The sequence below is a fragment of the Vicia villosa genome, unplaced genomic scaffold (assembly GCF_029867415.1).
Source record: "Vicia villosa cultivar HV-30 ecotype Madison, WI unplaced genomic scaffold, Vvil1.0 ctg.000004F_1_1_1, whole genome shotgun sequence".
NCBI classification, from domain to species: Eukaryota; Viridiplantae; Streptophyta; class Magnoliopsida; order Fabales; family Fabaceae; genus Vicia; species Vicia villosa.
In genome coordinates, this window is record NW_026704934.1 from 169,406 (window position 1) to 197,367 (window position 27,962).

A 27,962-nucleotide genomic window follows, 5' to 3' on the forward strand; every position below is an offset into this window, starting at 1 on the left:
AAAAATAGAACAAACTGAGCACATAAGTAGCACATTATAACAAAACATACAACAACATAAGTGGCACAACTGAAATAGTATGGAGATCAATATCAATAAAAAATCATGCAAGGTGTTGGTTTATACTCAATGAAATAAAAACTTAAACATATCACACATATCATCACACATTATAACTACTCCCCTTTTTTTGACATAATTTGGCAAATATATAGGAAAATAAAACTAGATCAAAACAGAGAACCACATCTGGAATAGTTGAGACCATTGTCAAATATCATAACCAAGGTCATTGTTAAAGAGCCATTACAAACCCAATAACACAAAAAATAAAGTATACCCATATACAAGGGCAAATGGGTTAAGTCTACAGGTGAGCACCATGTATTCCAAATGGGTCATCGAAAAGTTTTTCAGAGACAACAATTTCAGATTATGGAAGGTGAAGATGCAAGCAATACTAATTCAACAAACGTGAGTAGAAGCATTAAAGGGAGATGCATTGATGCCTGCAACCCTTACACAGACTGAGAAGACCGCGATGGTGGATAAGGCCAAAAGTTCCATTATCTTATGCCTTGGAGATAAAGTATTAAGGGAAGTCGCGAGGGAGAAGACCACGACCGAGACGCGGGTCAAGCTTAAATCATTATATATGACAAAGTCATTGGATCACATGTTATGTCTGAAACAACAACTTTATTATTTCCGTATGTGGAGAATAAATCTATTTTGGAGCAGGTGACAAAATTTCACAAGATCATCAATGATTTGCAAAATATATATGTTAAAATTGAAGACGAGGAAAAGGCTTTTATTCTTGTTTAGGTCATTAACCAGATCCTTTGAGAACTTTAAGGATGTCCTTATTTATGGTAAGGAATGAACTATCACTTTGGATGAAGTTCATTCGACCATAAGATTAAAGGAGTTATCGAAGTTGAAAGATATGAAGGCTAACAATAGTGGTGAAGGCTTAAAGAAGAAGGAGTGAGAGTAGAAGAAACCGGAAAGGAAAGAGATCTGGATCAAAGTCCAAGTCCAAGGTTTTTGATAAGACAAAATTTAAATGCTTCACTTGTCACAAAATCGGTAACTTCAAGAAGGATTTTCATGAAAGAGGGAACAAGGGTGATACTGTTCAGATTGCAATTGCCTTAGATGAAAATGGTTATGAAAGTGATGGCGCACTAGTGGTAACAAGTTTTGGAAATAGAAAAGAGTCGGATTATGGATTCAAGTCGCTCTTGTCACATGTGTCCAACGAAAGAATATTTTGAAACTTTGGAGCTGAAAGAAGGTGGAGTTGTTTGACTTAGAAACAATAAGTCTTGCAATGTTCATGGTGTTGGTACAGTCACACTAAAAAATGTTCGATGACTGTGAGTTCCTTTTATGGAATGTGAAGTATGTTCCCGAACTTAAGCGAAATTTATTGTCCATAAACATGTTTAATTATCTAGGCTACTGCACTAGAATTGAACGCAGGGTGTTAAGAATTTTGCATGGTGCATTAATAATGGCTAAAGGATCCAAAATATGTAGTTTGTATATTTTGGATGGTTCCACTGTTATTGGTCAAGCATCAGTAATTAGTCAAGACCTTGATAAATATAAACTGTGGCATTTGAGATTAAGGCATGTCAGTGAAAGAGGTTTAGTTGAACTTACTAAACAAGGTTTGATAAGGAGTGAGAAATTAAATAAACTAGAATTTTGTGATAATTTCATTCTAGGCAAACAATACAGGGTGAAGTTTGGGAGTTGTGTGCATAATTCTAGTATACCCTTTGAGTATGTTCACTCAGATCTATGGGGTACAACAAGGGTAACAACTAATGGGGGTGGATTATATTTCCTCTATATTATTGATGATTTTTATAGAAGCATATGGGTCTACATTCTGAAAAGCAAAAGTGGCACCTTTGAAAACTTTAATGAAGGGTATACTCTTATGCAAATCAATTGACAACTAAATTGAATATATTAAAACTGACAATGGCCTGGAGTTTATTTCCTAGCAATTTAATGAGTTTTGCAGGAAATCAGGGCCGGCCCTGGGCCAGGGCAAGCAGGCCCACAGCCCAGGACCTCAAAAAAATGGGGGCCTCAATTTTGGGAGGTGTGGTTAAGAAATTATAATACTAAATATATAATATATACATATGTTAGCAAAATTGTTATAGAACTTGTGCTTGTGCTCCAGCGGCTATTACAATAGCTCATGCAACGTGTTGTCCTTGGTTCGATACTACCTGGGCTCTTTAATTTTTAATTATTAATTTTTGCAGGAAAACTCCATTAAACCATCATTTCAATTATCATTTAGAAAAGAATATGGAGAGGTAATGACAAACTTAGTTAATTATACCTTACCATTAACATTTTAATTATAAAATAATTTGTATATAATTAAAATTAATAGTAAAATTTAAAATCAAATTTTATTTTAGGAAAACTCCATTAAACCATCATTTCAATTATCATTTAGAAAAGAATATGGAGAGGTAATGACAAACTTAGTTAATTATACCTTACCATTAACATTTTAATTATAAAATAATTTGTATATAATTAAAATTAATAGTAAAATTTAAAATCAAATTTTATTTTTGTAACTTTTATAATTTTAATTTATTTTAATATAAATTTTAGAGACTATTTATATGTTATAATTAAATATTTAAAAGCTTGTCATACAATTAATTTATTTATTATCGATTGTGCTTTGATTTATTAACTTTTTATCATAGAAATAAAATTCTTATCACTCAGGCAAACCTACGCATTAGGGACGATGCATAGTTTTTGCATACTTTTACATTTTCTAGTCATATGATTTGGTTTTCCATAATTAAAGCAAGAGAAAACATCATTTTTATTTCCTTGAGATGGTGGGTGCTGCCTAAAAATTGAAACAATTTAGGCACTTAAAGATTTTCATTCTTAATGTTTAATTGCTATGTATTTTTAGTGTAAAACATTTTACACTATCAATGCATCACAACCACTCAATTATTTTACTTAAAAATAAATTAAAATAAAAGTCAAACATTTTCAACAAATTAACGGTGTAAAATTTCTTTACTGTAATAAGTAAAACGTTATTTTTTGTTAGGGGTCTATTTTTTTGCCCGGGGCCTCTAAAATGTCGGGACCGGCCCTGCAGGAAACATCGTATCAAGAGGCATAGAACCATTGCAAGAGCACCTCATCCCAGTGGCTTAGAATAACACATGAATAGAACAATTTTGGAGAGAGTGATGTGTATATTGCTTGGAGCTGGGTTACCAATGAGTTTCTGGGGTGAAGTTGTTGCTACACCAGCTTACTTGATCAACAGATGTCCATCCACAAGAATAAACTTTAAGACACCTTAAATTTGAAGATTTTTGGAAACTAGTAGACTACTTAAATTTGAAGATTTTTGGAGCCTTGACATTTGCTCACATCAAACAAGACAAACTTAATGCTACGGTTGTGAAGTGTGTCTTCATTGGTTATCCTGAAGGGGTGAAAGGTTACAGACTATGGAAGATAGATCCTGGAGGATCAAAATTTATCATAAGCATAGATTTTACTTTTGATGAGACTTGTATGGGGATAAAGTGAAAAGAAATGGATGTTAACAAATCAGAAACTATGGTGGGAAAGACTTAATTTTAGGTGGAGGTTCCTTCTAGTGAGACTAGAAACGAGAAGGTAGTATAGACTCCTATTTCCAGTACTATTGAAGGGCAACATGCAGTATCTTCTAATTATTAGTTGGCCCGTGATAGAGTTAGGAGAGAGATTGTACTACCTCAAAGGTACAATTATGTTGATCTTATTTATTATGCTTTGAATGTGGCCGAAGAGTTGCAAGATTCTGAATCAAAGACCTTAAAGAAAGCACTAAAAAGAAAAGATAGTCAAAGATGGTTGATTGTAATAAATGATGAGATGAATTCACTGATGAAGAACCATACTTGGGAGCTTGTGAGACTATCTAAGAAACAAATGGTGGTTGGATGCAAGTGGATTTTCAAGAAGAATGAAGGTATTCTAGGAATTGAAGAACCAAGGTTTAAAGGAAGACTTGTAGAGAAGGGTTCCCTAAGGTGGAAGGGATTGATTACAATGAAATTTTTTAACCTGTGGTAAAACATTATTCTATAAGGATACTTATGGAAATTGTATATTAATATAATCTTGAGTTAGAATAGATGGACGTCAAAACAACTTTCTTACATGGAGACCTTGAATAGATAATCTACATGGATTAACCTGAAGGTTTTGTCGAAGATAAGGTTAAGGTATGTTTGTTGAAGAAATCTTTGTATAGGTTGAGACAAAGCCCAAGGATGTGGTATCGTAGGTTTGATGAATTTGTTTTTAAACATGGTTTTGTAAGAAGTAATTATGATAGTTAAGTATACATATGGTATCGTAGGTTTGCTGATTTTTTTTTAAACATGGTTTTGTAAGAAGTAATTATGATAGTTAAGTATACATATTGAAGATGAATGAGAAAGTCATTATCTACCTCCTTCTATATGTTGATGGCTAGCTCTAGCAAAAACGATATCGGTAGGCTCAAGGAGATCTTGAATAGTGAATTTGAGATGAAAGATCTTGGTGAAGCTAAAAGAATCGTGGGTATGGATATCATGAGAAGCCGCAAGAAGAGTGAATTGTTATTATCTCAATCTAGTTACTTGAAGAAAGTGATGGAGCGGTTTAGAATACAAGATGTTTAAACCGTCAACACTCCTTTGGGTCATTACACTAAGCTTTTGGTTAAACAATGCCCTCAAATTAACGAAGAGAAGAAGATAATGGAGAGTACTCCCTATGCAAGTGCAGTTGGAAGCATTATGTATGGTATGGTTTGTAGTAGACTAAACTTAGCATATGCAGTCATCATAGTAAGTCGGTTTATGGCAAATCCTGGTCAGGTTCATTGAGAAGCTTTAAAGTGGGTGCTGAGAGGTATTTGAATGGTACGCTAAATGGTGAATTGGAATCTCTTGTAACAACTTTCTGAATATAGTGAATTGAAAAGCTGCTCTCTCTCCCTGACGTAGATCATTTGATCGAACTGGATAAATAATTTTCTTGTGTTCTCGCCTACTATTATTTTTATTGCTTGAGGCCATTTGTTTGATTGTCATTGTTCTTTGCCCCTGCATATCAAAAGTGTTGATTGAAATTGAACCTTGTCATTTTCACAATAGATTCAACTTGGATCAGTTCTTTATGTTTGATTAATCTAAGATACATGTCATTTGGATCAATAAATGCTCAAGTTAAATTGTAATCAGTTAGATTATAATGGAACCTCTCAAACGTGAGGGGACAAGACGTAGTTCCTACATAGGGGATAAACTCATTATGTCAAATATATCTTCTCTTATATATTTAACATTCAATATTTATAATTGACTTGAATTTCATTTGAAACAAAACTAAAAATAAATTTAAGAGTTAAACCCTATTTTGCCTCTGTCATATGGGCGAATCCCAAAAATAACCCTGTAAAAAAAACACATATTTCATCCCTGCCATTTGTAGATTCCATCGTTTTGCCATTTGTAGATTCCATCGTTTTGCCTCCTGAGTAGATTTGGTCAACAAAATATGTGATGTGGCACTGCTGTGATGGCATTTTTTATTTTTTATTTATTTTATTATTATGTGGAAACACACGTGGACTTTTAAATATTTTTTATTCTGACGTGGAAACATTATTTTTATTTTTTAATTATTTTAATATTATTAAATTATTAAGGGATAAGAATTAAGAAAAATCAAACAAAATTTTAACTTTACCAGATTCAAACCTAGCACATGCTTGATAAATGGGCGCCTGCTTTTCCACTTGGGTACTACTACTTTGTTGTTAAAATTGCAAACTAAATATATATTAACACATTATTTTATTGTTTATATGAATTAATTTCAGTTTTTATACTAAACTAATTAAAACTAAACTAAACTAATTAAATAGAAATTAAACTAAACTAATTAAATAGAAATTAAACTAAACTAATTAAAACTAAAATAAATTAATTAAATTAAAACTAAATTTATTCAAAGTAAACTAAATAAAATATAACTAAGTTTAATTAAATTTAAACTAAACTAATTAAATTAAAACTGAATTAATTTAAATTAAATTAAATAAATTAAAACTAACTTAATTAAATCGAGTTAAAATAATTTTAAACTAAAACTAACTTAATTAGATTAAATTAAAACTGAATTAATTTAAATTAAACTTAATGAATTTAAATTAAACTTAATAAATTAAAACTAACTTAAATAAATTTATAAAACTAACTTAATTAACACATTTAACGTTAAAAAACTATACAAAAATAAATAAACTAAATTAATATTGTTATATTTTAATTTTATAAATTTAATTTATTTTAATTTATTTTAAGTTATTTTAATTTAGTTTTAATTTAATTAATTTCAGTTTAGTATATTTAAGTTTATTTTAATTTATTTATTTTAATTCAATTTTAGTTTATATTAATTTCAGTTTATTTTAGTAAATGTTTATAAAGTTTAATATATTTCAGTTTATTTCATATGAATTTAATTTCAATTTAATTTAATTTAATTTATATTAGTTTCAGTTTAATATATTAATTTATTTTAGAATTAACGTTAGTATATACACTAAATTAAACTCAGTAATAAAAATTGCTTAGGTCCTGAGAGTGTGGGTTAGCGGTGAAAGGCTTGGGTCCTGAGAGTGTGCTCCTTTTAAGGTCTCAGAAGAACACTCAGTAAAAAAAATTAACGTTAGTTTTAATTATTAAATAAAATGAAAATATTAAATAAGAAAAATATGTTTCTTGATTTCATTAATTATAAACTGAAAGGAAATAAAATAAAATAAAATAAATTTAAATTAAATATATTTATGTAAATATTTAATAAAAATTTAATTTATTTATGTGTTATAACATCAAATATATAATAGTTTTAATTTAAAATAATGTACCTATTTATTTAATATAGAATTTGATCAAAATAATTATGTAAGACAACAAATTCAACTAGCCCTGTTGGTTGGCGGTAGTGGCTGCATCTAGGGGTGGAAATAGGCTGAGCCTATCAAAAAAATCAAAGCCTAAGTCTGGTCTGTGGTTTGTCGTAAGCTTTTTTTTAGGCATGAGTCTGGCCTTTTCGATGGCCTGATTAGCCTATTAGCCTACATAAAAGCCTATTTGTTTTGACATACTAACTAAAATAATATTTGAGTAGACTAACTAACTAAAATACCAAGAGATTACAAATTTATTTGCATTGACTTATTTTAACTTACCTATTAGCATAAGTTATAAGAGACTATTTGTTTAAGATAACTTATGAAAACAATGTTCATTAGGTATTTTCATCTTATTTTCACAAGTTCTTTAAGATAAACAAGTTTTATTTATGTATTTTAATTCAAAGTACAAAACATAATATAATGATAATAAAAAAATTATTCATATTTATTTAAATAGGTCGGCCTGATAGGCTTAAAAGGCTTTTTTTTGGGCCTGAGACCTAGCCTTTTTAACTAAATAGGCTTATAAAAAAGCTTAGGCCTTTTCTATTTATAAAAAATGTGTGGCCTGACCTGAGCCTTTATAGGCCAGCCTGTAGGCCCCTGTTATCGGCCTGACCTATTTCCACCCCTAGCTACATCCAATGTGTTGTGGGTTCAACACCAAAATATTAAATTAATAATTAAGTCACCAAAATATTAAATTAATAATTAAGTCGTCACATGGAATTTTAAAAAATAAATAATAAGAATTGTCAAATGGGGTTGTTTTTAAAATTTACCCCAAATGATAGGGGACAAAATGTGGTTTAAAAATCATTAACACAATTCAATTCTCTTTCTTGTATTTTTCTCATCTTAGAGCCAAATTTGAAATATACTTATCATGACTATGAATCCTTAAATATTCTTCATTGGTGGAAAAGGAGAATTGGTGATGGATTAAGGATCTATCTTTAATGGTCTGTTGTTGGAATTTGACTCTCAAACCTTTGAGTAATTCCTTATCGTTAAAGATGACAATGAAGAAAAATATGATTAGGGTTTGCGGAAATATTAAAAGAGAAAGATAAAGTATTTTTTGCAGTGTTTCTCTCTGCCCACAAACTGTGGAAATTCTGTTATTCACTTGCAACTGCAACTTCTGTGAATACAAGATAATGACTTGATTACAAACTAATGAGGGTTACTCCCTATTTATAGATTTAGGTTAGCTTTCTCCCTAAGCCAAAGCCCAAAACTATAAAAGCCCAAAATACCTATTTTGGAGCTAAATCAAATCTAATCTATTTTAAATCTAAATCAAATCTATCTAGATTTAAAAACAAACTTATGTGTAACAAACTGTTACACACTTCGACACACCTTGTGTTCGAGTAACAGCTTCGACACAAGGAATTACAAATTAACACACCACCTAATTCATTGTGTCTAAGCTATCTACATTCATCATAGCTCTTAGTCTTCTGAATATTTCAACCAGCACTCCCTTTGTCATGATATCTGCAATCTGATTCTCAGTTCTGCAGTGTTCCAAATTCATCTTCCCTTTAGCTACCTGCTCTCGAAGATAGTGGAACCTCATTTCAATGTGCTTGCTTCGACCATGTGCTATCGGGTTCTTCGCCAGATTGATAGCTGACATGCTATCGATCTTCATGGTAATTGCTCCATGATCTTTACCTATTATTTCTTCGACCAAGTTCACTATCCACGTTGCTTGACATGCACAAAGAGAAGCAGCTATGTACTCTGCTTCGCATGATGATAGTGCCACTACTGGTTCCTTTCTCGAACTCCAAGCAACTGGTGCACCACCTAGCATAAACACATAACCAGCTGTGGATTTTCGATCCTCAGCATCACTACACCAACTCGAGTCGGTGTAACCCACTAATTTGCATTCTTTTCCCTCATCAGCTGCAGGAATTAGAATGCCATAGTCGAGAGTTCCTTTCAGATACCTCAGTATCCTCTTCGCCGCTGCTAGGTGTGATACCTTTGGCTTCTGCATGAATCTACTTATCATACCTACACTGTATGCTAAGTCAGGCCTTGTGTGACAAAGGTATCTCAATGACCCAATAAGTCTTCTGTATTGGGTTGGGTCGACATCCTCTTCATCTGGGTTCTTCGATAGTTGCAATCTTGTTTCAGCAGGTGTCGAAGTCGAATTGCATTCTTCCATCTCAAATCTCTTGAGAATTTCACTTGCATATCTTCTTTGATGCATCATCAAGCCTCTACTACCCTTGTAGAATTCGATACCAAGGAAGTATGAAATTTCGCCCAAATCTGACATTTCAAATTCCTTGCTAAGATAACCTTTGAAGCCTTCGATCTCTTTCTTGCAGTTACCTGTTATTAACAAGTCATCGACATAGAGACATAGTATAAGCAATTCACTCTTGCTTCTTCTTACATATACCCCATGTTCAGTTGTGCACTTCACAAAGGATTTCTCCCTTAGGAAACTGTCGATCTTCTTATTCCAAGCTCTTGGAGCTTGCTTCAGTCCATACAGGGCTTTATGCAGTCTGTACACTTTTCTCTCTTCGCCGTGTTTCACAAACCCAACTGGTTGTGTAACATAGACTTCTTCGTCCAAGGGTCCATTCAGGAATGCACATTTAACGACCATCTGACACATGTGCCAATTGTTCATGTTCGCCAGACCAACAACCAACCTGATCGTTTCGATCCTGGCAACAGGTGCAAAGACCTCATCAAAGTCAATTCCTTCCTTCTGAAGAAATCCTTTCGCCACAAGCCTTGCCTTGTGTCGAGTCACTTCACCTTTGGGATTACACTTCACCTTGTATACCCACTTCACATCAATTTCCTTCTTGCCATGAGGCAATTCGATAAGTGACCAAGTATTGTTGTCTTCGATGGACTTCAATTCTTCATTCATAGCTTTCACCCACTTCGAATCCTTCAATGCCTCAGTTGCATTAACAGGTTCGACATCTGCATAGAAAGCATAATGTACCAGCTCACCTTCATCATTGACTACATCATCTGATGTAATCACACATTCTTGCAACCTTGCAGGCATGTGTCTTGTTCTCTGAGGTCTGCCTGGGCCTGCATCACCTCTGACTTCTTCTTGTCGAACTTCTTCACTTTTGACTTCAGTAGCTGGTTCGTCATAAAGAATTCTCACTGAATCCTTCTTGACATTTTCAATCCAATCCCATTCTTTAAGCTCATCTATGATCACGTCCCTGCTGATCACTACTTGCTTGTTCACTGGGTCGAACAACTTGTATCCTGCAGTCGAATGATATCCTATAAGAATCATTTGACTCGACTTGTTATCAAGTTTTCTTCTTAACTGATCTGGCACATGTCTATGTGCTATAGATCCAAATACCTTCAAATGACTCAAGCTAGGCTTCACACCAGACCAACATTCTTCTGGAGTAATTCCTTCTAGCTTCTTTGTCGGACATCTGTTTAGAATGTATGTTGTAGTCGACACTGCTTCTCCCCAAAATTCTTTAGGTAAATGCTTGCCTTTTAACATACTTCTTACCATATTCATGATGGTTCGATTCTTCCTTTCTGCAGTTCCATTCTGCTGTGGAGTGTAGGGTGGCACCACCTCATGCACAATCCCTTCTTTCTCACATAACATGTCAAAGTCTTTCGACACATATTCTCCACCACCATCAGTTCTCAAAACCTTGAGCATTCATCTCTGCTAGCTGCAGTTGCAAGGCACTCGTGCTCCATCACATTGAGTTCGATCTTGAAGGTTCTATTTTGTGACATAGGAGCCTTCAAGATTAACCTCCCACTTGCATCGGCAACTCTCATCATCTTATCTTCGATCGAAACCTTGTAGTTCTTTTCGACCAACTGCCCAATGCTGAGTAAGTTGCTCTTCATGCCTGGTATGTACAACACATTGGAAATTACTGACCTCTTTCCATCTTTCCTCGTAATCATTACATCACCAATACCTTCAGCTGCTAGAGTATTGTCATTTGCAAATTTCACCATATTTTTCATCGAGGGTCTTATGTTGACAAACCAATCTTTTCTTCCAGACATGTGTGATGAGCATCCTGAATCCAAGTACCATTGGTCCTTGAATTTATCTTCATCTTTTGTCGTGACCATCAACAACATCTCTTCTTCTTCTTGTTTTGCAAGCTTTGCATCACTTTCTTGACTTTTATTCTTTTCTGGACAAACTGTCGAATAGTGACCATACTTCTGACAGTTGAAACATTGAATGTGACTCTTGTCAGGCTTTCGACCACCACCTCTTCCTCTACCTGCAGCACCACCTCTTTGGTTGCCTTGGTAAGACGGCTTTCTTTGATTCGACCAATTTCCTTCTTGCTGATTTCGACCAGTCGAATTGTTGTAGCCACCTCTACCTTTATTTCCAGTCCAGCTTCCTTTGCCTTTCTTTTCGTTTGCTGACTGAGCCTGCAGAGCCACATCGCTCTTCGACTTGCCCGCAGCTCTTTCAGCCATTCTTTGTTCATGAGATTCAAGCGTCCCTTGAAGCTCTTCTTTTGTCAATTTCGACAAGTCCTTCGACTCTTCTATGGCTACCACGATGTGGTCGAACTTAGGGGCCAAAGACCTCAATATCTTCGAAACAACAGCTTTTGTTGTTAACACTTCTCCACATATCTTGATTTGATTCACTAGTTTCGTAACCCTAGTGAAGAAATCAGTTATGCTTTCGCTATCTTCCATCTGAAGCAATTCATATGTTCTCTTGTGAGTTTGTAACTTCACCTCTTTCACTTTTTCTGCACCTCCAAAAGATTTTTCAAGAATCTCCCAAGCTTCTTTTGAAGATTCTATATCACTAACCTTTTCAAAATTATCTGGACTCAGACATTGATGGATTATAAAGAGGGCTTTATAATCTTTCTTCTTCAATTCTTTATAAGCAGCCTTTTCTTCCTCCTTCGCACCTTCTGCAAGCGGTTCTACCCCTTCTTTTACAAGATCCCAAAGATCTTGACAACAGAATACAACCTTCATCTGCTTGCACCAATTCTCATAGTTATCTCCTTTCAGAATTGGTAGTGTTGCTGGAAAATGCCCATTCGGATGACTCATTGCCATCGCCATTCTTCTTGCCTTGAATCGATTAACCGGAGCTCTAGATACCAGATGTTGGAATTAGACTCTCAAACCTTTGAGTAATTCCTTATCGTTAAAGATGACAATGAAGAAAAATATGATTAGGGTTTGCGGAAATATTAAAAGAGAAAGAGAAAGTATTTTCTGCAGAGTTTCTCTCTGCCCACAAACTGTGTAAATTCTGTTATTCACTTGCAACTGCAACTTCTGTGAATACAAGATAATGACTTGATTACAAACTAATGAGGGTTACTCCCTATTTATAGATTTAGGTTAGCTTTCTCCCTAAGCCAAAGCCCAAAACTATAAAAGCCCAAAATACCTATTTTGGAGCTAAATCAAATCTAATCTATTTTAAATCTAAATCAAATCTATCTAGATTTAAAAACAAACTTATGTGTAACAAACTGTTACACACTTCGACACACCTTGTGTTCGAGTAACAGCTTCGACACAAGGAATTACAAATTAACATCTGTGATGCCTTGGGCATTCCTATTATTACCATTGTTGCTTTAGAATCGAATTTTAGTATTGGTTATTCCAGCCATAACAAATATATAATTAGTTATTCTACAAGCCTTAGTTTTGGTTTTTCTTTTTTACATCTACAAATATTAGTTTAGTTTTTTAAGTATTAATTCCATGAAAGTGAGAGTGGGACTGAGAAATATTGTTACAATATGTACCACGTGCTTTTAAAGTATTAGTCTTCTATTTTCTTAAAATCATCCCAAGAAATGTTGTTACAGTATGTACCATGTGCAAACCACATGACAATGTGAAAGAATAGCTGAATATTTGAAAGGGATTTGTAGTACTTTGCAATGTCTTGTAATGTGAAAGAATAAAAAGTTAAAATCTTGTTTAGATATTCTGATTGCTCTTTGCCACTTACATGTGATATGCAGATGTAGATGATGAGAGAAGAAGCATGTTGGAACCTTAAAGTCAACTATTACAACTATAATAGGGGTATCATATGTTCGTGACATAAGTGATGATTGATTTAAGGATGCTAAACATATTATGTTTTGTTGTCTATTTATTTTGAGATTTTTTCATTGTAATGAATTTATTTTGTAACTTGTTTTATGTTGGTAGATTTTTTATAATATATGAAGGATTTATTGTAAGGTGTTGAATGGAAATAAGTTGAATTTATTTTGAGATGTGAATTTAATTTGAGGCTAATGTATGATAATGAATTTGTTAAATATGTTGTCAAATGACTGAGGATGTTACATTTGTTAATTATGTTGTTACATCGTTGAGGTTATTGATGATTTTTGTTCCTTCTCGTGTGTTTGGTTCAAGGTAGATGGAAGAGAGAGGAGGAGATGAAATATTTATAATGAAATAAGTTTGGTTCAATTTTTAAGAAGGGATGAGAGCAAAATCCTTTTAAATCACACTTTTTGCGTTCTCCCGAATTTAAGAGGAGGGGAAGAGAGAATGTTAGTTTTGATATTTAATATATTAATATTTTTATTAAAGGGATAAGATCAAATGACACCAAGATATCAAAGTTTAATTTGACACCAAATTTCAACCGTTAAAATAATTGATCAAAGATTCATATAAATAGTCTATTTTTTAAGCGAAAAAATAGGCTAAATATATTTTTTATTATTTAATTTAATTTAATATGACCGTTAGATCGATTCTTTTAACAATTAAAATTTGATGTCAAATTAAACTTTGACACTTTAGTGTCATTTGATCCTATCCCTTTATTAAAATATTTTTCAGTATTATAATATTATTAAAAAATTTTTTTTCGTGTTTCTGTTTTTCTTTTTTGTGATTTTTCTCTATTATTTTCATCAATTTATTATAATAATTTTTCACCTTTAAACTATTTTTAATTCTTTTACTTAAAAAAAAATTATAATCACTATAATTTTTTTATTATGATTTTTTATTTTTTTGTTTGTTTATGTTATTTTTTTATAAAATTTTGTTATGTATTTTATTATATATTTTTCATATAAAATTTTAAACCATTTATTTTATTTATTTATTATATTGTAATATATATATATATAATATTTAATAATAAATTAATTTATTTTTATCAATACATAGTTTATTTAGTGTCGAATGTTATAACATGAATTAAGTGTAATTAATTTTTTTAACATTATGAGGTAAATTATGACTTTTTAATCACTTAATAACACAAATATTATTTTCTAAAAATTATTTTTGAAATTACCATTTTTAAATATCATATCACTTATATAAAATTATAAAAATGTAAATTATTAATAAAATCAATCACCTCGTGAACCAAAAATATTTTTAACCAAAATTCATCATTTCCGCTGCCCTCGTTTAAATCAAACACATACATATATATATATATATATATATATATATATATATATATATATATATATATATATATATATATATATATATATATATATATAAAATGATTTGACAAAAATTTATTGTTTGAATAAAAAATATATATGGAGAATAACATCAAAAAGTAAAGAATTTAAAATTCCTCATCCATTCGTGTGAATGTGAAATTGTTTATTATTAAATTTTCAAAATTTGTAGAATAGTCCTCATATTTTATAAAAACTGAAAAATCATCCCCAAAATTTTTAAAAATTGCAAATAAAGCTAATAATTTTCAAATTCTGCAAATTGGTCCTTTCAAATTTCAAAAATTGCAAAATAGTCACTCTTTTCATATTTTAAATCTAGACCAAAAAAATTTAAATTTATGAAAATGATTCAAAAAATTTAATAATGAATCATGTTAATACTCTATCAAAACAAAAGAATTTAAAAATAAATGAATTTTAATAAAATCATTTAAATTGTTTAGAATTTTAAATTACTTAAATATTCCTAATTACCTCATCCAAACACACTTTACCCAAATTGGTTTGACAATTACATTAACATTTGTCAAAGACTGGCCCATAAAAAGGTGTACGGCTTGACATGTGATAAAGATCCAAATTAATAAATACTAACATAGAGAATCATGTGTAGTGGAGTATTATCCAAAGTCAAAAGATTTTGCAACCTCATCATAATCTAGTAGGGTAAGCTTCTTGACTTACCTCTCACTCACTGTACTCAAACACAAACAACACAATACACTACAGTTGCATCTATGACTTTGTACCTAATTTCTATATACTCCAAATCAATTCCACACCATTTCATTACTAACTATAACAAATGTATTCAGTACTAATGACAACCATGAGTTACAAAATACAGTAGGAAAAACCACACCATTCTGATTCCAATACAAACTATAACAAAAATCGGTAACCAAGTGTCGTGTGTCTATATCGTGTTGAACACTGACACGTGCCCGACAAGTCGTTAGTGTGAAGTTTTAACTGCTAAAATATGATATGTACATTCTATTACCTACAGAGGTGCCACAGGGAGTTCGATTCTTCGAAGTTTGAAGATTGTGTGAACCTACAGTTTCATGTATAGAGAGGAGACAATGTGATACGCGGATAAGCATTGTGACTCTTCGTACTAGCAATAGATGTGTTATTCTTTGCATGGCTAACATCATCGGCACTTTTTCTCCGATAACGCTTAGGATTTCCTGCATTCACATTAGGAACCTTCAGCTGCTCCAAGATAGTAACAACTTCATCCATGTTGGGCCTGTACTTGGATTCTGTTGAGAGGCATCGCAAAGCAAGGGTGGCTACCTTGAAGGACTCGTCTGCTGAATACTGCCCTTCGAGCCGACTGTCTATCACGCTGAAAATCTTACGTTTGTTTGCCAGATACGGTTTAGCCCATTCCACCAAGTTGTGTTGTCCAGACGGTCTATTCTTGTCAACCGCTCTCTTACCGGATAACATTTCAAGCAGGACAACTCCGAAACTATAGACATCACTCTTAGTGGTAAGATGACCTGCATACAGTAACAATTTTATCAGTGGAAATAGAAACGTGGAACACTAAAAGTAAAAGGGTCTTTAATAGTTCATCAATACGAACTCGAAAATACCTGTCGCTAGATATTCAGGTGCTGCATATCCGTAGGTCCCCATTACCCTGGTGGAGACATGACTTTTGTCACCGGTTGGACCGTCTTTTGCCAACCCGAAATCAGAAAGCTTTGCATTATAGTCCTGCAATCAAATCAAGAGATATGTTTCAGACATGTTACACGAATAATCTCTTTAACATTTATTAATTCTCTTTGTTTCATTATTTATCGAAAGTAAACTAATCAAAATGTACATACAGAATCCAACAAGACATTTGAAGTCTTGAAATCTCTATATATCACTTTATTTTCAGCACTGTGCAGAAATGCAAGCCCTTTGGCGGCGTCAAGAGCAACCTTCACACGCAAGCTCCATGAAAGAGGCTGAAAATATGATCCTCCTATTTCGAATTTAAGTGATATTGCAAATGTTAAACAAACATCTTCCAAAGTTAAAAATAAAGGGAAGAGATGGGAAAGAATAGTAACTCACTCCTGAACAAGTGATTCTCCAAGCTTCCACGGGGCATAAACTCATAGGCAAGAAGGCGGTGTTCATCTTCGAGGCAATAACCAATCAATTTCACCAGATGAGGATGAGAAAATTGTCCAAGATAGTTGACTTCGGCCTAAAAGTGAAAGCAGAAACATACATTTTTCTTAGTTTTCCAATCGTAACGAATCACAAACATAGTATTATTGAAATTGCAACAGGTTTTAAGAGAAGGAACATATACTAAAGGCCTGTTTGGATTAACTTATTTGAGCTTATCGATTGGCATAAACATTGGTGGTACTATTGGAGAAAGCTTTTGGAAACAACTTATGACTTTCAGTTTATTTCTATTAACTCTACTGGATAGCTTATAAAAACAATGTATAGCGTATATGAAAACAGTTAATACATAAGCACTTATATGATAAGAGATTATGCAATAAGCACTTAATTAGTTTTTTTTAGCTAAAAAAGACCTAATTCAGAGATCTTAGAAGAACAAATATGACAGAAAACAACTTGAAATTGCTTATATGAATCATTAAACATCTAGAAACAATTGATTAAACAAGTAGATTAAACTCACCAACCACTCTTTGTGACCTTGGAAGCTTTCTAGATTAAGTCTTTTAACAGCAATAACAATTCCAGTACCAGGTTTAGCAGCAGCCAATGAATTCTCATCAATCCAACCCTTAAAAACTGATCCAAAACCACCTTCTCCCAACACACTATCCGGACGAAAATTTCTAGTAGCTGACTTAAGTTCTGCTAAAGTATAGCTCTTTAATTTCGACGAATTCAAGATTTCACCTTCGCTCCGAGGAGTCTGAGGCACTGATGCAGCTGAAACCTTACTGTTTGAGCTGCTCAGATCATTTCCAGGTGAAGCCGAATTCTTCGAATTTAACCCTGCGAACCGATAACCGATAACCGATCCATATCAATTACAGTTAAAACTTTCATGAATATCAATCACATCAAATGTAACATACATGAGCTATGAAACTGGATCTTCAATTGTGTTTTATACATAAAATGGATCAAATTGGCATCTTTGGGAAGAAAAGAAAACATTCATGTTATGAAAGTGCTATTGTTATAGGAGCATCACAACAAGGTGAAATTTTCTATGGTTTTTGAATTTTGGAAACACATAAAGGATCAAACTTTGAAGAAATGAAATGAAACTGAGAATACCCAAAAGCAATAAACATGAAAGTGACTCAAGCTTAAATGATTTGAATACAAGAAATGAAAAGGGTAGGAACAAAAAGGAAGAAAAATGAAGAATATGTATACCGGTGTTATAAGGAGTTTCAGCTTTGATTTGAGCGCTTAAACAAACTCCCATGTTCCCTGAAGATTGTAGTATCCTGCACAATTGCATAAACCATGAAACTTGAATTGAATAATCTAATATAAGGTGTTAAATTAAAAGTGTAAATATGCATGAAGGGAAAAAAAGTTAAGAACCTGTGCCTGGAGAGAGAGAGAGAGAGAGAGAGAGAGAGAGAGAGAGAGAGAGATTGCTTTAAATGAAATGAAAAGAGTTGGAAAGGAACAAGGAAGGTGGGATGTGGTGTGGTGACAGACTAACATGACACAGTAGTATTCATGAAATTGTGGAATGAAAAGAAACATCTTTTTTGGTTTGTTTTCTATATTACTCTTTACATGCTTCTTTGGACTCCAAAGTCAAAATCTTATCTCAAAATTAATGTAAATGCATTGTGAAAAAATTAGTTTTGAATTAGTTAATTCATCATGTGAAATTAATTCTAATTGAAAGTTAGTTAAATGTAAAACACTATATATTGAAATTAGTGTTTGACATGCGTATTATACGATACATCTTGAATAATTGAAATAAATATTCAAAAAATAAAATTGTTTTTCTTTTACTTTCTAATAGATCTTAGGCTTAATTGCAACTTTAGTCTCCCTATTTTGTCTTTTTCTTGATTTTGATTCCTCTATTTTAAAAACCACTATTTTAGTCCCCTTTTTAAGTTTTTTGTGCAATTTTCGTGCCCCTATTTTGCTTTTTTCTGCAAAATTAGTCCCTATTGTTGTCTCTATTTCAACATAAAACTCTAAAGGGGGACCAAAATCGTGGTTTTAAAAATAGAGGGACCAAAGTCGAAAAAAAAATAAAATAGGGGAACCAAAATTACAATTAAGCCTAGATCTTATATATTTTTTAGACAAATCTCACGCATATTTAAAATTGTTAAACATATATTATTGGTATGAATAGTTAAAAACATTAATTTTAATTAAAAAATAATTAAATTTTTTAGAATAAAATGAATAAAGATTAAATACTATCATAAATATATCATTAATTTTTGACATTATCCGTGTTTGTGTGGTCTTTTGGTATTGTTAGAGTCTATTTCATAGCTCATAACATATTTACAAACATGTTATAATCAATATTTTTGGTATTAAAATTAGAAAAATAACAACTTCCTTTTGAAAAGGGCAATTAAGGTGGCATTTGGTGTTGAGTGTGCTCTACTTGATGCTTTTATTATGCATTTGCTAGTTGTTCCATGGCATTTTTACACTTAGACATCAGCTAACAGATAACTACCAACTTTATGGTCCTTCTCTTTCTTATTAGTCATTTTAGGTTGTTTTTTCATTTACATTTTTTTTACTATTATTAGTTACCACTACCTTTATTTTGTCCTTTTCTCTTTAATGTTTTCATGTTCATACGTTATCCTTATTCTGTGTCTTGTCTATTTCAACTTGAATGAGGATCAAAGTTGGAGTATTGTTTCAACATCAATAATTAACAATATTAATTATAGAGCGTGGGTATCTTATCATGGGAATAATGGTTCTTGACTTAATTGATTTTCAGTTTGCTGAATATTTGGTTTGCTTTTTTGTTTTGAATATTTAATTTAGTAAATATATGAAAAACCATTATACTCTTGATTTTGATATGATTTGTCTATGGTTCAAATGGCATATGTACACGGACAAATTTTATTTCAAAAATGATGGAATTTGACTATCTTATGTATTATTATACACATATGACATATGTACATGGACAAATTTTAATTCAGAAATGATGGATTTTGACTATTTTATGTATTATTATAATTATATTCTTAAACAGGACGTTTAAATTTTTAGGCAAGACTTCTATCGAGTCTTTAAATATGACTGGAGATCCAGTCTTCGAATTTGGATATGGGTTGCGCCTCTTAGATGTGATTTATAGGATATGATCTTGCTTGAGGGGACAATAAGACCCTCAGGCGAAAATTTGGTTTATTTATAGAGCTTCTGAGGGCGGCCAGGACGAGGTCTAGCGCTCCAAATACTGCTTCAGCATGCGACGATGATCACTCCTTTTATTTTTCACTCTTCTCTCGATTGAATCAACCACACCTTGGTTGCAAGACGACTTTGCTTCACAGAGATTTGCGAAGAAAAGAAAACGAGAAATTAGGGTTTTGAGAGAGAGAGAGAGAGAGAAGAATAAGTTGTGTTAATTATGCATAGTAACTCTCTTCTTTTTATTTGCAAGTCTTAATTTCTCATTATTTACAATGATAGGGTATCTCCCTATTTATAGTTGAGTTTGTTTGTTCACCAGGAAAACTCTAACTAACAAACTAACTAACTAACTCGGCTAATACACAAAACAACTGCCAATTTCAACTCTGTCTGAGTATACTCCTTCGACAACTACTTATTGTATTCGATTCTTTGTCGAATACTGCTTTGACACAAAGAATTACATTTAATGGCAAAGACCTTCGTCGAGAACTCCAACACAAGAAGCCTTTTTAAAGAGGGAATATCCCTAGTGGAAACAACATACTTAATTAATTGTTCAGGGGTACATAGGTATGGTGTTTATCGGAAAATTACAAATAATTCTAATTGTAATAATATTGAAGATGAATAGCGTTCCAGATCCTGGGCAGAAGCGTCCCTTCTAGTTCCTGCAACGTATATGCTCTGTGAAGGAGTTTTTGATATATACGATAGGATACCTCTCAGTTAGGTTGTAGTTTCCCCTATTGTGCGGGTAGGACCACTTCCTTCAATACCAAGTCACCCTCCTGCATCTTTCTTGGCTTTAGTTTGGAGTTGTACCTTCTCGCATCCTTATGTTTGGCAGCGAATTCTCGAACGAGGGCAGCCTCTCTTACTTCATCCATTAGATATGTTGTGCATTTTAAACCTACCTTGTTTGCCTCCTCGTTGAAATTTTCTCGTCTTCAAGATGGTGTCTCAATAGACCATGGAAAAAGGGGTTTCCTTGGTAGTGAAATGTGACGTGGTGTGGTATGACCATAGCATCTCATGAAGTAGTTCTGCCCACATGCCCTTGGTGTCAACAATTTTTTTCTTGAGTCCATTAAGAATTACTTTATTTGCCGATGCAGCTTGAATGTTAGCTAAAGGGTGCACCGCAGACACGAATTTCATCTACACGCTCAAGTCTTCACAGAAGTCAGTTACCATGGAGCTAGTGAACTGGGTTACATTGTCGGAGACAATGGCTTTAAGGAGTCGTATAAACAAATTATCTTATGCAAGTAGAAACATCACACTCTTTCTACAGTGATATTGACCACTACCTTTGCACCAAGGGGAACGGGTCTAGGATGTCCCCACCCCATTGGTAGAAAGTTCAGGGTGAGGTCATCGACTGAAAAATATTTGTCAGGGCATGGTAAAGGTCATCATGTCTCTGGTATTGATCACACTTCTTAACGAAAGTGATGTTGTCTTTTTTTAGAGTGGGCCAGTAATATCCTGTTCTTAATAACTTGTGAGTGAGGGGTTTTACACTAATGTGGTTGTTACAGGATCCCTTGTAAACTTCTATAGGATCTCTTTATTTCATTCAGATCCAGTGGTAGTTTTCGGAAGATAACCCAGAATATAACATCAGCAGAGCTACCCATATCTATCAAGACACGCATGATATCCCAGTTGTCGTGTTGGACAATGATGACTAAGGGACCGTATTCAAAAGGTTTAATGCCAATGACATCCTCCTCAGAGAAAATGATATCAGCCCTTGTTTTCCCTAGGGCATTTTGGGAAAGCCATAACGCTTGTCGTGAACACCTGCTTCGCGTATCTTCTTCGGGTGGCTCTAGAGTTGCCCCTCCCGGAGATACCTGACGATGGTGTTTTCCTTGTAACGTATGACCTTGTAGACATCTTTAGAAGGGAGATAAAAGGGTTTGAGTGGAGATGTAGCCCATGTTAGTTCTACTAGGACCCTACGGTGGACGCCATTGTAATGGTCAAAAAGTATTGGTGTGTGTCCCCCCTACAAGGGTAGGGAGACTTAGAGGCCTTAGTATGTATATAACACGCTTTGGTGGTGAGGGGTTACTCACGGTGGCAAGAAGCCTGCACGATGGTGTTTTGAGGTAGCTTTAAGGACCAAGTCACGTGAGGTGAGAGTCCCTGTTGATGTTTGGCGATGCTTGGTTGCAGGTGGACGGTTAGGTCAGTCGTGAGTTAAGACTATGATGAGTGTAATGCTCTTTTGGACGTGTATGACTTAGAGTATGTATTTTCCTTTAAGGAGAGATATATTTATAGAGGCCCTCTGGACCTAGAATTTTCTTGGAAATGGTTGATGTCTATCCAATAATAATGTACCATTAAACGCCTATTTTCAAGGGAGATGTGGGTCAATAATGACCTTGACTTTCCCTCCATCTTAGAAACGCATTATCTCACGTTTTCTATCATGAGGCAATAGGAAACTCCATAGGATGAGGCAATACATCTCTTTAGACGACATTCATTCCTCGCCATCTCTTAAACGGCATAAAAGCATCGTCATAGGCGAGATTCTTTACAATTATAAATTTATAATACTTCAATGATATTAAAGAATCTTTAAAATATTTTATTTAAAATTCTAAATAAAAATAACAATTTAATTATGATGTTTATTATTCATAAGCATTTTAAACGATCATAAAATTCTAACACTTTATTTAAATAAAACACATCATTCATCAATTTAAAGTTCCTCCACAATTTGAATCAAATTTCACAACAAATGTATATTTTATAGAACAAAATTTAAAGGAAAAAAGCATCTCAATTTAAATAAAAATAATAATTCTTTTAAATTAGATTTACTCCTACCAAATACTTGTATTATGTCACGCCACACGTATGCAACATGACGGTCGCATTCATGAAGCGGGTCCAAGGACATGCAAGTTGAATTTAATGATGTTTGATGTTTTGTGCAACCAAACTGCATACTCATGGGACCATTGCTGCCTCCCTGGCCTATTTGTGAACCTTCTAATTAATTTCACGTGACATTAATTTTTCATATACTAGTATTTTATTGTTTTTATAACATATACTACTTCATTTGGATATAATTTAATTTATACTTTGATATTCTATTTTAATTTCAATTTTAATATAAAAATTACATTTAAATTTAAATATATACAACTTAATATTAAACTAAAATCAATTCTCGAAACTAATGTCCTTGTTATTATAATTTTAAAAGTATTAAGTCATGGAAGCAAATGTCTCGATAGATTTCAAGTGTGAAAATTGTGCAAAGTCTCACATCGATTAGGAATAGAGGAAACATTAGGTTTATAAGAGAGATGATTCATACTCTCATTATTTTAAAAATTTTAGTAGATATTTAATGTCAATATCTCTTATAACTATGAACGTTTGCCTCATTAACACTTGAAGACTTCACTCCCCTAAACGTTTGCCTCCACTATTTGAATTTAGACAATAAATTTCAAAAGTATTTTTAAACACTATATAACATAAATATAATATATACTTCTACTAGTTAATATAGTAATAATTTAAAAAAAAAACTTAAAACATTTCATTAATGATAAATTGTTGAATAAATGTTAGAATATCGATAAATTGTTGGAGGATGAGTAGTTTAACTGATTTATTTTTTAGACGTGGGAGTTTTTAAAGTTGAGTGTTAACAATCTTTTATATTTTAAGATAATAGACAGAGAGATTATATGTGTATTATGTTTATACATGGATGTAAGCTTAATAATCCTCAACAATTGTATCTCTAATAATTTTTTCTATATTGAATAATTATTTACAATAAACTCTAATAATAATATTTATATATTTATGCAGTCGAATACACTCCCGTAGTTGAAATAAGAAGTTGACCAATGTTGAGACTATCTCTAAAGTCGTTAAAAAGTAGTAGCAGAAGGCTCTTCGTGGAGATATCATCAACTTGGTACAAAAAGGAACATGTAATGCGCACACTTGACCGCAAGCAACTTTTTCCCGCACAAAGTGTATATCCATTTTGATGTGTTTGATGTATTAATGTTGAACTGGATTGTCAGACACACATAAAATGCTCACGTTGTCACAAGAGACTAAAATTTCTTTTGTAACAGGGCAATGTAGTTCTAAAAATAAACTTTGAATCTAGCACAATTTAGACACTACATTACCCACTCCTCGGTATTCGGCTTCTCACTACAACAAATAACGCTTTTCATAACGAAGCTTTCACGTCAACCAGAAGGGGAAAAATGGTGCTAAGCTTAGGGGCGCCATGTTTTATTTTATTATAATAATAAAAGTAATAACTTACCTCGGTTTCTAATATATCCTACACGTAAAATTAACCAAGACACGTTTCAAATCCCAGCTTTTGCAGATTGTGTTTTTATTTGATTATAATTGTAAACTAAAACAACTAACCCTTCGGTTTCTCAAAATAACCGAGGGATCAAATTCAATATAATCGATGGATCAAATTCAATATAATCGATGGATCAAATATTCAAATTTTACTATAAAAGCAACATATTTTAACTTAATCCTTACTTATTTGTAGCCACCCCAAACTCGCAAGCATCATTCTTTGAGATGGAATGCAAGACAGAAAAAATATTCAATCTTCTTATAGATCAAAATATTTTTCTGCCCTTGCAATCTATATCACATAATGGTGTTGATGATGTTACTGTTGTTGTTGGTGGTATTGTTGTATTTGTGCTTATTTAATAGATTGCAAGTGCAAAAAATTCATCCTTCCTTCAATGAGAGAATGAAGGAAGCTTCGTTCTCTTTTTGTTGTAAACTATTCATTCATTCTTCCTTCAAGGAGACAATGAAGAAAGCTCCCTTCAACGAAGATATTCATTCAAAAGAACTGGGCTGAATAAAGGCTATGCTTTTCTTAATTTCACTAAGCCTAATGCAGTTTGGAGATTTTTCTTACAACATTAAATTAGAAGTGGGAATTCGTTGTAATAACTTGTTATTTTAATATTCTTTGTAAACAATGTAACTTTAATATATATATATATATATATATATATATATATATATATATATATATATATATATATATATATATATATCTTGCACCTCGGTGTTCCTAAAAATCGAGGTTATATTTTAGGGTTAATATTGAAGAGATTTGTCACCGTCTTTAATCAAATTCTTGCCGTCCATTTCACGACTATCAACGCTCAAGACACTATCATTAGTGCTACGCGTGAAACCTAAATAACTTCCATTGTAAAAGCAATCTAAATATCAAAAATTGATAATACAACATCATGAAGCGCTTGAAACTATCCTCCACTTTAAGATATGCAAGAGTCTTTGTCATGAAGAGTTATCAATGATGGATTGCAGGAGCATAAAATTATTTGGGTTTAAGGTTTGTGTTCTTAAATATTTATTTGAACATAAAATTATTTTTTATCTAACCCTTTTTTTGTTGATATCAGAAAAAAAAAGCAAGGAAAAGCAATTGAAAACATATTAGAATCCATCATTTTATCTACCCTTAAGAAATTAATTTACATAACCCTTTTTTTGTAAGGAGAAAAGAGTTTCCCATCATTTGATCCTGCCCAGAATGTCAAGGAAATGGAGACCCAACATATGATCTTCATGGACAATCAATTAGTTTGTAAAAAAATTATTTTATTAATGTTATGTGTAAAAAAAATTAATAAAATCTCAGTTTTCCTAATAAACCGAGATAAAAAAGCGATAGTTTTTGTGAATAATGAAAGTGCAGAAGCCGGGGTTCGATCCCATGCGCTAAATTTTTTTTACCTCGGTGTTTTAAACACGACTTTGCTTTTTATGACGACATTAGTTACCTCGCTTATATTGCCAAGATAAAATGCATTTTGCATCTGCAGATAGATGCGTTATTTGTAGTAGTGTCTGCACTTGATTGAGACAACGTATGTTGATGTTTTACGAACCAAGATAACAAATTGTCACCAAGGCACACACAATGCCCAAAGATAGATCTTCTTGTGTTTGGACAACCAGCCCAATCATCGTTTATGTAAGCTACGAGCTTGTCGATGGAGGAAGAATACAAGCGGAGGATGAATTCAACAGTACCATGAATGTAACGAATGATCCATTTTAAGGCAGACATGTGTTGTGTTTTTGGATCATGCATAAAGAGGCACGCTTGCTGAGCTGCATATGATATATACAATAATGTAAATGTCAAGTATTGTAATGCATCTACAAGACTTCGATATTCTGTTGGATCATGATAGTGACTACCTGAGGACCCGCTGAGTTTTGAGTTGGTATCCACCAGTGTTGCGGTTGACTTGCATGACGACATTCATGCATGTTCAATAATCTCTTTTACTTATTTTTTTAGAGATAAAAATACCTCCTAAATGTCGAGTAACAGAGATGCCTAAAAAATAACCCAGAGGACCTAGATCCTTCATTGCAATTTCAGAACTTAGCTTAGACATAATATACTCACGAAGAGAGTCGGGTGAAGCAGTGAGGATAATGTCATCTACATAGAGAATAATGTAGGCCATGTCATTTCCATGATGATAAATAAATAATGAGTGATTAGAAATATTATGAGAAAATCCCATTGTGGCGACATAATCAGTGAACTGCTGATACCAGGCGTGCAGTGCTTATTTAAGTCCATAGAGAGACTTTTAGAGCAAACACCCATGGTCAATAATTGAGGATTAGGAAATCCTGGAGGTTGTTGCATGTACATAGTTTTATCAAAATTGTCGTGCAAGAAGGCATTTTTAACATCCAATTGATTAAGACACCATGATTTTGACAAGGCAATGTTGAGTATTGTGTGAATAGTAGTTATTTTTACTACAAGGCTAAAGGTTTCACCATAATCAACGCATGTTTGTTGGTTCTCTCCTTTTCCTACAAGGCAAGCTTTATATCGCTCAAATGATCCATCTGAATTCTTTTTATGCCTGAAAATCCACAAACTTCGAATAGTATTAGCATTAGACGGACGAGGAACTAAGTTCCACATCTTATTTTCAATAAGAGCATCATATTCGCCTTTCATGGCCATTTTCCAATTTAGATCATGTAATGCATCTATAGAGTTTGTAGGTAAGGGGGTATGGAATGTTAAAATGAAGTATGTAGGTTAAAAATCTTGCAAGGTTTGACTATACAATATTGAGCTCGGGTAGTCATTTGAGGTGAGAATGGTGGTAATATTGGTGAAGGAAAAGGTGTAGGCGTCAATGTAGTAGCCGAGGTATGTTGTTTATCATGAGTTAAAGGAGAAATAGATATAAGTATGGAGGAAGAGATCGGTGGGAACGGTTGGCTGGGAGAGGATATATATGAAGGTGAGTTTGAGGTTGGTGTTTGTGAATTGTTAGATTGAAGGTTATTTGGAGTTTGAGTATTCAGTTTAGGGGTGCCATAGGAGTAGGAAGGAAAGAAATAGTTGGAGTCATTGTCTAAGCAAATATAGTCAGTCGTGTTATAAGAATTTGAGAGAGAGAGAGAGAAGGAAAACGTATTTTCTTCAAAATTAACATACCTAGAAATAAAGATCTCTTACAATTGGACAACTCATAACACTTATATCCTATATGATTTGGTGGATAGTATAAGAATACACATGGTGTTGACCAAGGTTCTAATTTATTTCTGTTGGTTAAAGGAATTAGAGAATATCGTAGACATTTGAAGACTCAAAGATGTGAATATGAAGGATATTTTTGATAGAGTATGTTAGTGGGTGAATTGAGGGCAATATTTTTGGTTGGTAGGATGTTATGTAAGTATGTTGTCATTTTCAAGGCATGGTGCCAAAAGGATTGTGGGATAGAGGCATGGACTAGAAAGGTGCGAACGTTGTTATTTATAGTATAAATTTTTCTTTCAACTTTTACATTTTGAGGGGAAGTATGAGGACAAGAAAACCTAAATGACAAGCCATTGAGTTCATAGAATTTTTTAAAGAGAGCATTATCATATTCTTT

General features: G+C 32.9%; 1 protein-coding gene across 2 annotated transcripts; it reads right to left on the bottom strand.

The window, feature by feature from the left end:
- Positions 1-15,137: 15,137 nt before the first annotated feature.
- On the bottom strand, positions 15,138-18,285 carry LOC131621399 (probable serine/threonine-protein kinase PBL9). Of its 2 annotated transcripts, XM_058892438.1 has the most exons (7): positions 18,127-18,285; positions 17,953-18,026; positions 17,237-17,562; positions 16,648-16,783; positions 16,413-16,555; positions 16,173-16,296; positions 15,138-16,076 (listed from the first exon to the last, which is right to left on the bottom strand). In XM_058892438.1, exons 2-7 carry the CDS (start codon positions 18,002-18,004, stop codon positions 15,631-15,633), a joined length of 1,227 nt encoding a protein of 408 aa, XP_058748421.1. In that variant the 5' UTR covers positions 18,005-18,026; positions 18,127-18,285; the 3' UTR covers positions 15,138-15,630. The 2 variants fall into 2 exon arrangements, with proteins under 2 accessions (XP_058748421.1, XP_058748420.1); XM_058892437.1 differs by lacking the exon at positions 18,127-18,285 and having other exon boundaries at positions 17,953-18,104.
- Between the last annotated feature and the right edge of the window lie 9,677 nt (positions 18,286-27,962).

What these genes read in the sequence shown, in the direction of transcription:
- LOC131621399 (XM_058892437.1), bottom strand. Translation starts at nt 18,040, where the DNA reads ATGCAATTGTGCAGGATACTACAATCTTCAGGGAACATGGGAGTTTGT. An exon ending in TGAAACTCCTTATAACACCG is followed by an intron (nt 17,563 to 17,952) that starts GTATACATATTC and finishes ATCGGTTCGCAG; the next exon opens with GGTTAAATTCGAAGAATTCG. An exon ending in ACCTGAATATCTAGCGACAG is followed by an intron (nt 16,077 to 16,172) that starts GTATTTTCGAGT and finishes TACTGTATGCAG; the next exon opens with GTCATCTTACCACTAAGAGT.